Here is an 11,987-nt window from a genome sequence, read left to right as displayed (position 1 = left end):
ATCTTTTCTGCTGGTTCGGCAGCTGAATATTTTCTGTTGTGTTGTACCTAACCTTGCTCACGCCTCCCTGCTTTGTCACTAGCATAACGGTATCTTTTGGCTTCCAAGATGTCATTATGCTTCATTTGCAGACTTGGGCACTCGGTTGTTCTCCCATGCTGCAGTAGTTTTCTAGCTTTCGTGTGTGCAGCAACTTGTTCAGCATTTCCCCCTAGCTAGTAGACTACTGGTCATCGACAAAGACTGTTCAGCTTTCAGGAGCTGCCAAGGTAGAACTTCGACGAAAAACATAGGGCCTAATACATGTGCCGTTTCTGTAATTTCGAGCATAATATGTATTGTGTACTGCCATCTCAGACATAGAATTGCCCAAATCCTATTCTTACTTTCATTGAACCTGCCGATCCATGATAGTCATGCTGGTACTTGTGAAGAAGTAAGTCAACCACAATGAACAATAAGAAGTTGTGAAAGGAGAAAAAAGCAACAAAAGCAAAGAGGGCTGCAGAAAATCAGTGCTCAAGCAGTGTAAGAATGAGATACTGTATATAGTATAAAATATAATGAGAAGGAGGTCACGCCAAAGTCTTATTCAAACAATGAAGAAACACTGATAGGTGTGAAAGTGTCTCTGTTACAGTCAGGCCAACAAAATACGAATCCAATTGACAAGACTAATCTAAGAAGGGAAGAAATGTGATGGTTCAAACAGCAGCTGTCAGGACTGCAGCCCAGAAACTGAAACTAGGCCTCAATCCACCGTTCAATGCCCTGCGAACTCAGCAGCGTCAGCAGACAGGGCTTCTGCAGCCGTTGCTTCTGCATGAGGGATGCCATGCAGACTCCTGTCGCGTGATCGACCGACATGCTGATTATGCCACACCAGGCCATTGACCCCACTCCAGACTTTTCTGTGCGGTGTCGCCTTCCTCAACTGTCAGTCCATGAAAACTGGATTTTAATCACCAGGACTAGCATGTCAGCAAGTCGTCAGAGCTAGGCCATCCAATGACACACAGCTCATGTCGATTATCACTGCTTCTATGACACTGTCTCTACTGGGGCGCGAACCAACGACTGCTGCCCTAATGTTCACCCTGTGGCACAGGAACGTCGCCCCACTGCTATACCGCCACCCTGCAGCCGCCAGCCGCCATCTGTCAGCATGATACGATAGCTCGGCCACCGCTACCATCAACGGCAGACGCCTGCATCGGCACGCTTGTACTTGAGTGCTGGGGCCTGAGGATCACCTCCCGTCATGTGCAGCCTGTCTACTTCAGATGTGCTGTACCACGTCAGTTTGTGTTCATCAGTAACGTGTTCTGTAATCTAATGTCTGCCTTCTTCTTCCACTCCATCGTCAACATCCAGCAGAGAACTACTCGCCCACTCCTACCCAGGAGTAAACCTTATTACAAGATCGCAGTCGACTAATTCATCGTAGCGATATACTTCGGTCAAGGAACTACATAACTAAAAATAAATAAATGAATACAATAAAACGTCAGGGGATTTCCCATTTGTTCCTGTAACTCCGAGGGCAAAAAGTTAACGGTCATGACACAGCGGCAAAGGAGTAGATGTCTTTAATTTCATACTGACATGGAAACTGCAGATAATTGCTTTCTCTCATGCGACATATCGCAATTTTTTTTTTTAAAAAAAAAGAAAGATATTGTGAAAGGGGTGTATGCTATTAATTGCATATAAATCTGATACTGTATTTCGTAGTAAACGTTAATGAGTTTGGACTCTTTTAAGGCGGTAAACAGAGCAGTAACTTTCATCCTCAAATTAAATGTATGTATTTAATTTTTAAGAAGCTATCATCTCCTCTGGTAACAGCGAGTATTACAAGTGCAGTAGTAAATAATCGTAATTCGATACTATCGCAAATCGCTCTATAACAGAAAACAACTACATGGAATATGGCGTGTTATGTTTTGATTGTATAGGATAGGATGGGATTGGGTATGGTCCGTGGGCTTGTGTATCGAAATTTTGATACTATTTATTTTAAAAAGGAATATACCTGGCTACAGAAATAACTCGTCAGAAGTAACCGATGTGTGTATTCGTGTTTTATTTTTTGTGGTGAAATTCTGAAAGCTATTATGAGTGACTAGCCAACACGTTAGCGTTGTGATCACTTACTGGAATCATGTATTGTTTACTTGTCTGATGGTGACACCTCCTGAAGAAAAAGAAACCTTGTTTTATGTGTAAGATTTTCACTTAGCTGAATGCACTTTGTTGCGCTTGAGTTGTTTAACTACATTTCCCTCATATTTGAAAGCGAAAATGTTTAAATTCTTTACCTAATTAAACGTTATCGTTTTTTCTTTCCTTTCAGAAATGAAGCAAGATCCATCTTTAAGCTCACTGTTTAACCATATGCCATGGACGTCGAATGTGGAGGATTTACATTTTTATCGAATTTTGACTCCGGAAATCTGGCTCGTGTTGAGTTAGTACCACAGAAGTTCCATGGTGCGCAGTTTCGCTTTGTTGTATTAATATTCCAAGTTCTCCGTTTGTATCAGTTGTCTATGGTTATTGGAAATTTACCATATTGTACTGATTGCTGACACTCATAAATACGGAAATAGCAACACACTTATAGAGTAGGTTGCTCTGTTCTTTCTGTATGTTGCAAAAGCATTAAAGAAATGGTATGAGCTTTGATTAAGTGCTGTGTATATAATAATTTCTCAACTCAAGATGCCACATCAAGAAAGTGATATTTCATTTGTGAAACCCAGAGACATTTGAAGCTACTTCTTGCCCCATCATATATTATTTTGTCCATACACAATCCTTATAATAATATTTGAAGAAAAGCAAACCAAAATGGCGTATTTGATAGTGTGTAGCGGTTATCTCTCCTGAAATCTTGGTTGTGGTACTAAGTGATCTGGTGGCCAAAATCTATATTCGTTGTTCCCAGCATTCACTCACAGCTTCAATAGCTTTGTACATAATTATCAATAGATTCAAATCTTATTTTGCAAGTGACTCACATAATTGTAATTTACAACAGTATCTGTTCTTTCCAAGATTTTTTTCAGGTTTAATACTGTTTTCTTTATAATTAACTAAAATCACCATGCACATTGATTAACATATTATGTAATAGATTTGTTTGTTGCATGTTACACACACATACAGTTATGAAACATACCAGGGGAAGGAGCATAACATATATCAGACCTAGGCAGAGGTATTAGAAAATTGCATATAAGAGCACATAAACTTCATAGTTTCCTTTAGTTATGATGATAGTTTAGTGAGAAAATAGAATTTACTATTGGAAAGTTAGCCACAGGTTTTTCCTTCATATTTCATTACTTCCAGACTGTCATTGTGTACATTATCAGCTGTTTTTCTGCTTCCTCTCGTTAATTATGAAAAACATAAAAGAAATTGTCAAATATTCATGCAGGTATCTGCCCAATGTCACTTTGTTTTCTTCACGCTCTTTGTTTTCAGTTCTCTCTTGGTTAGCACACTGGACTCTCTTTTGGGAGTTTCAGATCTTCCCCACCATAATCCATATTACGTTTTCCATGATTTTCCTAAATTGCTCCTTGGCCATGCGGGGAAGGTTCCTTTGAAAGGTCAGGACCAATTTTCTCCATCATCCTTGACCCTGTGCTCCGTTTCTAGTGACCTCCTTGCCGGCAGGCTGCTAAACCCTAATCTTCCTTTCTTTTTTTTTCGGTTTCTTTCTTATAAAATTTCCATTTCCTTCTTCCATCTTACAGGATACATTCCCAAATATTTTAGTTTAGCATATTCCAGAATTTTTCTGTTATTATAGGCATATGCTTAAAACTTATGCCCTTAAAAACTTGTCTTATTCTTTGTGAAGGTGTCTTTTTGTTTGCCTTCTTTATAAATGAAACGTATTTTGCCATCTTCATTAATACATTTGTGAAGTAGGCTTAATTGCTTGTTTTGGCTGTCTGGATATTCTTTGTATTGTGAGGTGTTGAAGCTGTTGTTTATTTCAACCTTAGATCTACAAGCTTTTTGTTCGTAGATAAATTATCATAGTCTACATATTTGACTTCCTGTGTGATGAGCCTCTTTCATTTTTGCTTTTTATGTGTTTCTACTTTGTACCATAAAAGTCCATTATCACTTGCAATTCAAATGTGGTTTAGGACTTTCGCATCCTGTGTGATTTTTCAATTATTTGCTGGATGTAGTAAGTTTTATTTTTGTGAACATACTTTTGGAGTAAAAGTGACCACTCGCAGAATCGTTGAATCATTGAGACACACACACACACACACACATCAAAATTTCTTTTCAACGCGTCTGCTTTACAATGAGTGGTCTCCTTTACTCCAGGTATGTTCATTCTACCAGAACTTTCGTACTGGAACAGGTTTATTTTTAATTACATTCAGTTCCTGCAAATTCTATTTTCTGTCTGCTTTTCTTAGGAAGTGTGTGTTAGGGCAACTATGTCCTCCTTTGCAAATTTTACAGTCTGACCTTTTTTTAAAATCAGAGGGAGACTGAAATGTTGCCAACTCCCAGCACTGGCAGTAGAAATACGTAAAACAAAAAACAATGTGCCAAGTTTTCAGAAAATTGTTCCTTCTCTAGGGAAGAAATCTAGGGTCTGAGTGAACTGATTCCCTTCCCCACTCTTCATGTCATCTAGCAAATCCCTCATTCTGCTCTGAAGAAAGAATGCATTGTTCTGAAAGTTAGGTGTATTAGTCTTAAGCATTTCTCTTGGTAGTCGTGGAGACTGCAGAGTCTAGAGTTAAGCCCTGATAATCCTTCATACATCTTTGTGCTTTTAACTACTTTCTCAATAGAATTTTCTATTTTAGCAGCAGCAGTAGTAGTAGTACAACCACCTGTCATTTTGACCATCAGAATCAAGGTTTATCACTAAAGAATCTCTGTAGTCATTATCAACTTTAAGTCAAATTGTCTCATTATTTATACGTCTGTAACTTGCTATAGATCTTCCACATATTCATCAGAATGTGAACATACTCGAATTTAATGCAGTATTTTTGTTTATTTTTAAAACACACTTTACTATTCTGTCTGGCATTTCCAGCAAGATACTTAAAGCTTGTTCCCCACAGATAAGTAGGATTCTCAGCCACGTATGCAATACCTCTTTGGAGCAGGGTGTTTTCACCGATAGACTGAAATATGCCATTGTAAAACCATTGCATAAAAAGGGGGATACGTCGGATGTCAACAACTATCGCCCAATCTCTCTTCTGACAGTTCTATCAAAATTTTTTGAGAAAGTAATGTGTTCAAGAGTAGCCTCCCATATATGTAAAAATAAAGTACTAACAAAATGTCAGTTTGGTTTTCAGAAAGGCTTTTCAACAGAAAATGCTATATACGCTTTCACTGCTCAAATATTAAATGCTCTGAATAACCACACATCACCCATTGGTATTTTTTTGTGATCTGTCAAAGGCCTTTGACTGTGTAAATCATGGAATTCTTTTAGATAAGCTAAATCATTATGGTTTGAGGGGGGCAGTGCACAAATGGTTTAATTCATACTTAACTGGAAGAATGCATAAAGTTGAAATAAGTGGTTCATGAAATGTTAATACAACAGCTGATTCCTCTGGGGGGGGGGGGGGGCGCTATCAAGCACGGGGTCCCACAGGGTTCAGTCTTAGGTCCTTTACTGTTCTTGATATACATTAATGACTTACCATTCCATATTGATGAAGATGCAAAGTTAGTTCTTTTTGCTGATGATACGAGTATAGTAATAACATCCAAAAACCAAGAACTAAGTGATGTAATTGTAAATGATGTTTTTTCACAAAATTATTAAGTGGTTCTCAGCAAACGGACTCTCTTTAAATTTTGATAAAACACAGTATGGTATCATATTCTGGGGTAATTCATCATTGAGTAGAAAAGTATTCATTGCTCAAAAACGTGTAATCAGAATAATTGCTGGAGCCCACCCACAGTCATCTTGCAGACATCTATTTAAGGATCTAGGGATCCTCACAGTAACCTCACAATATATATATTCACTTATGAAACTTGTTGTTAATAATCCAGCCCAGTTCAAAAGTAATAGCAGTGTGCATAGCTATAACACCAGGAGAAAGGATGATCTTCATTATCCAGGGTTAAATCTGAATTTGGCACAGAAGGGGGTAAATTATGCTGCCACAAAAGTCTTTGGTCACCTACCAAACAGCATCAAAAGCCTGACAGATAGTCAACCAATATTTAAAAATAAATTAAAAGAATTTCTAGATGACAACTCCTTCTACTCATTGGCTGAATTTTTAGATATAAATTAAGGGAGGGGAAAAAACTAACTTAAGCATTAGTGTCATGCAATATTTTGTGTAATGTAATATCTTGAACAGTCATCTTTCATTAACCTGACACGTTCCACATCCATCAAAATAATTAGCTTATAAGACACTAACAGATTCATTATTGTCATGACAAATCATTACCAGTTAAAAATATTCGTAGTGTACAAACAATTGCTTTAGTGTAGATAACTGATTGCTATGTAATAGAGGCAGAGAACAGTCAGTATGAGAACTAAAACATGATAGTGCAAATCTTGTTCTCCAGAGTGTGTGTGTGTGTGTGTGTGTGTGTGTGTGTGTGTGTGTGTGTAAAATGGCAAAATAACCATCACCATATGTGCAGTAATGTGAAACCCAGCTAAATGTTCAACTTGCACACTATGTTTTTACACAACGAACAGCAGTCTTTAAATGTTTTTGTCTGGTTGGTTATGTGTTACTCTGTTATGCTATTCCACATCCCCCACCACTTGCTGTATTATGTGCTTACTACTCTAGTACATTCGGTGTTACAAATGAGTCTCATTCTACCTCAGGAGATTATGGTCATAGTCATGACATTTTTTTTTTACGTTATCACAATCCCAATTGCATACATGACAAGTTAATGGCTTGTTGATAGTGCTGTTTTCATTATTAGCCGCACAGCAGAATGTAGATCATGGCTATTATATTTTTCGTTGGGTTTTTTAATATTGTATTGAAACAGCATTTGGAATTTCACAAGATTTGGCTTTGGTAAATTGATCCTGGTGTAAAGACTTTAAGTTATTGGAACAATTATTACATCACAATTTGACTGTGTGCTTGGTTTTGAAGCACGTGATTACTGTTATGTGCTCTGTATTAAAAAATCTATGTGGAACATATCAAACAGGGAAACATCTCACTGGCTGCTAGTATATGCTTGTGCTCTTGTTACACTCAGTAAAAACTCATATGCATTTTGACAGTTTTCTTCCTAGACTGAAATTTTCGCTCTACAGCGGAGTTTGCGCTGATATGAAACTTCCTGGCAGATTAAAACTGTGTGCCGGACCGAGACTTGAACTCGGGACCTTTGCCTTGAGTCATACTTGGGTAGCTCTGTCGGTAGAGCACTTACTCGCGAAAGGCAAAGGTCCTGAGTTCAAGTCTCGGTCTGGCACACAGTTTTAATCTGTCACGAAGTTTCATATCAGCACACACTCCGCTGTAGAGTGAAAATTTCATTCTAGAAACATCCCTCAGGCTGTGGCTAAGCCATGTCTCCGCAATATACTTTCTTCCAGGAGTGCTAGTTCTGCAAGGTTCGCAGGAGAGCTTCTGTGAAGTTTGGAAGGTAGGAGACGAGGTCCTGGCGGAACTAAAGTTGTGAGGATGGGGCTTGAGTCATGCTTGGGTAGCTCAGTTGGTAGAGCACTTGCCCGCAAAAGGCAAAGGTCCCGAGTTCGAGTCTCAGTCCTGCACACAGTTTTAACCTGCCAGGAAGCTTCAGTTTGCTTCCTTTTCACAAACATCGTGGAGAGCATATGTTTGCATCCTGATTCATTACACAAAAACATTGTCTCATCTGAGCCTTCATTTCTCATGATTATTTTACTACTTCAGTTCACAGGCAAATTTCCCATGTCATCTTATCCAGTGCAACTAACATTACCAAATATTATGCTGGTATTATGCATCGAACAACCTTTTGTGTGAGATTATTTTTCTGAAATTATACTCTGAAATAAAATAAAATTCAATTCCTCTCTCACCCCCCACTGTCTCCACTATATGAAACTTCAACAAATTTCAATTTCTGACACTCTGTCCTAATGAAACTACAACAAAGCTCTGATCCACAAGCTTGAGGTATTTATATTACCAGAAGTACAGTTTAATACTGACTGTAGCATAGTGAATTTCGGTTAAATTAAGGGTCTCAAACATGAGGACACAAGAAAATAAGTGTGTAGATTTTCCAGATGCATCTGACAGATAGTGTTCTACTTGGTGTGCATAAGGAAAGATTACATAGTATGTTTCTCATTCAGCAATGGCATTTGAATGTTCGTTGTTTGTAAGATCTTATTATGTGTCAGATAAGAAGGAAAACCATGTACCATGTGTTATAATTCAACTGAGGATCACAGTTTGTCAAAACTGTGGTTTATTTTCTATGATACCACTGCCCACATTCGTCAGGATCCTGCATTTGTCACACGAATATGGATTTCATATTCCATGCACAATGCTGTTTGTGACGAGTGCTGAAGAGGACACATTTTGTTTGCTTGAACATGCAGGGTTTACAGTCACATTACATAATTTTGTGTCAGGAGATTGGCTTGTGTGCAGCAAGAAGAGTATCTACACAGTGTGTGCAACAACATCTGGAGTGCATTGACTGTCAGTATGGCAACCATTTTTTGTGGCTTCCCTGGATATGATAGCAGAGAGAGGTATGCCAAAAGTGGTGCACCCAGTGACAATACTAGTTACAGGAATGGCTCCATGCCAACTTTGCAGAATACTCCTAGTTCTTCATATGTAGAGGCTTTCAAAGAGAACTGACATTGCCAGATTATCATTTTCATACAGCCAAACATAATGATATGAAGTTTTGTTGGATACATTACACTATCACATCTTGTTCACACTACAGTTTTGATTTTTTAAGGCTGGTGGCTATCTTCGAGGCCTCATTGGCATTATCTCTCAAGACGAAAATGCAAGTTGACATGTTTTCCATACTGTCTTGACTCGATACATACGGTGTTCAACTGTTGTCCTGGCCAGCATTTTATCCATATCTCTCTCTCACTGAAAACCTGATCATGAGTGACCAAGAGCCTGACTCAAATTCACTTTTCAGCTACTATGATTGATGAATAGTAGCAAGGAGTTGAAGCAGCATAGAATGGTGTTCCTCTACCTCTCATCCAAGCCCAGTTCGACCTGGTGCCTAGGCGGGTTAGAGCCATTTTTGCTGCCAGAGGTTGTTACTTTGCATACAAAAGTGTTCACTTCGTATACCCCTAAATTGTGTACAAATTTAATTGTGTATACTTCATATTATCCTATATACACACAGTAAGTAAAATTTTGTTAACACATTGACTGCCATATACATACGATGAATGTTTCATTGCCAGACCAGGTCAAGCCGTCAGGAATGAAGCTCTGCTATGGCCACCAGCGGTCTTGTGGCAGTCATCATGTTAATGTAACTAATTAATGGAAAATCTCATATAAAGATGTGAAACAATTACTAAAAAAGAGATAGAAGGGCTGGCCAGTACTTACCTCAGTTCAGTACAGCCGATAGAAACACAAAAAACAACCAAAAATTTAAGTTCCTAGCTTTCGGAATAAATGTTCCTTCATCAGGGAGGAGAGAGGGGAAAGAAAGGGAAGAAGGGAAAGTGGATTTAGTTACTCACAACCCAGGTTATGAAGCAACAGGGAAAGGAAAACAGGGAAGGTAGCAAGGATGGAGGCATGGTTGTCAGAGGGAAGCCAAAGATATTCTACTGTAGGTACTGTGCCAGCTTCAAATCAAAGAGGATGCATACAGAAGTAAAGAGGTGTACAGTATAAAGATGTAGGATGAAAAGATGCATGAATGGCTAAAGAGGAAAGGGAAAGAGGAGAAGACTGAAAAGTAAATGGGAGTGAGTTGTTTAACGTAGGTTCAGTCCAGGGGGATGGCGGGATGAAAGGATGTGCTGGAGTGCAAGTTCCCATCTCCGCAGTTCAGAGGGACTGGTGTTGGGTGGGAGAAGCCAAATGGCACATACGGTGTAGCAGGTTCCTAGGTCCCTAGAATTATGCTGGAGGGCATGCTCCGCTACAGGGTATTGGACATCTCCTAGGCGGACAGTTCATCTGTGTCCGTTCATGCGCTCAGGCAGTTTAGTTGTTGTCATACCAATGTAAAGGGCTGTGCAGTGCAGGCATATCAGCTGATAAATGACATGTGTAGTTTCACACGTGGCCCTGCCTTGAATTGTGTATGTTTTACCAGTAGCGGGGCTGGAGAAGGTGGTTGTGGGGGAATGCATGGGGCAGGATTTGCAGCGGGATCGGTTACGGGGGTAGGAACCGCTGGGTAGAGAAGGTAGTCTGGGAATATTGTAGGGTTTAACAAGGATGTTACGGAGGTTAGGGGGACGACGAAAGGCAACTCTGGGTGGTGTGGGGAGAATTTTGTCAAGGGATGATCTCATTTCAGGGGTTGACTTGAGAAAGTCATATCCCTGGCGGAGTAACTTATTGATGTATTCGAGGCCAGGATCCTTTCTGGATGTTGACCTTCATCTTGTTGAAGCTCACATCCACACCTCTGTCCATATCAAACCCACCAACAAACAACAGTACCTTCACTTTGATAGCTGCCATCCATTCCACATCAAACGCTCCCTTCCCTACAACCTAGGTATTCGTGGCAAACGTATCTGCTCCAGTGACAAATCCCTCAACAATTACACTAATAACCTGACCAGTTCTTTCCTCTCCCGCAACTATCCTGCAGACCTTGTCCACAAACAGATCTCCCGAGCAATACATTCCTCCCCGTCCAACAACAATGTTCCTACCCTCAGACCACACAGAAGCATCCCCCTTGTCACCCAATATTATCCTGGCCTCGAATACATCAATAAATTACTCCGCCAGGGATATGACTTTCTCAAGTCAACCCCTGAAATGAGATCATCCCTTGACAATTTCTCCCCCCACCACCCAGAGTTGCCTTTCGTCGTCCCCCTAACCTCCGTAACATCCTTGTTAAACCCTACAATATTCCCAGACTACCTTCTCTACCCAGTGGTTCCTACCCCCGTAACCGATCCCGCTGCAAATCCTGCCCCATGCATCCCCCCACAACCACCTACTCCAGCCCTGCTACTGGTAAAACATATACAATTCAAGGCAGGGCCACATGTGAAACTACACATGTCATTTATCAGCTGATATGCCTGCACTGCACAGCCCTTTACATTGGTATGACAACAACTAAACTGCCTGAGCGCATGAACGGACACAGATGAACTGTCCGCCTAGGAGATGTCCAATACCCTGTAGCGGAGCATGCCCTCCAGCATAATTCTAGGGACCTAGGAACCTGCTACACCGTATGTGCCATTTGGCTTCTCCCACCCAACACCAGTCCCTCTGAACTGCGGAGATGGGAACTTGCACTCCAGCACATCCTTTCATCCCGCCATCCCCCTGGACTGAACCTACGTTAAACAACTCACTCCCATTTACTTTTCAGTCTTCTCCTCTTTCCCTTTCCTCTTTAGCCATTCATGCATCTTTTCATCCTACATCTTTATACTGTACACCTCTTTACTTCTGTATGCATCCTCTTTGGTTTGAAGCTGGCACAGTACCTACAGTAGACTATCTTTGGCTTCCCTCTGACAACCATGCCTCCATCCTTGCTACCTTCCCTGTTTTCCTTTCCCTGTTGCTTCATAACCTGGGTTGTGAGTAACTAAATCCACTTTCCCTTCTTCCCTTTCTTACCCCTCTCTCCTCCCTGATGAAGGAACATTTATTCCGAAAGCTAGGAACTTAAATTTTTGGTTGTTTTTTGTGTTTCTATCGGCTGTACTGAACTGAGGTAAGTACTGGCCAGCCCCTCTATCTCTTTGTTAGTAATTGTTTCATCAT

General features: G+C 40.2%; 1 protein-coding gene across 2 annotated transcripts in view; it reads left to right on the top strand.

The window, feature by feature from the left end:
• The first annotated feature begins 1,553 nt into the window (after positions 1-1,553).
• LOC126268178 (cytosolic carboxypeptidase-like protein 5) overlaps positions 1,554-11,987 on the top strand; it is a 167,609-nt gene continuing 157,175 nt past the window's right edge. The window contains exons 1-2 of one of the 2 annotated variants that reach the window (XM_049973779.1): positions 1,554-2,225; positions 2,357-2,493. In XM_049973779.1, coding sequence (XP_049829736.1) covers positions 2,403-2,493 — 91 coding nt within the window. In that variant the 5' untranslated portion in view covers positions 1,554-2,225; positions 2,357-2,402. Of the gene's footprint in view, positions 2,226-2,356; positions 2,628-11,987 lie in introns of those variants that run through there. The other variant, XM_049973787.1, reaches the window with a different exon arrangement.

Source organism: Schistocerca gregaria, chromosome 1 (assembly GCF_023897955.1).
Source record: "Schistocerca gregaria isolate iqSchGreg1 chromosome 1, iqSchGreg1.2, whole genome shotgun sequence".
NCBI lineage: Eukaryota > Metazoa > Arthropoda > Insecta > Orthoptera > Acrididae > Schistocerca > Schistocerca gregaria.
Note: the sequence above shows the minus strand (reverse complement) of the source record. Positions and strands in the feature narration are given on the sequence as shown.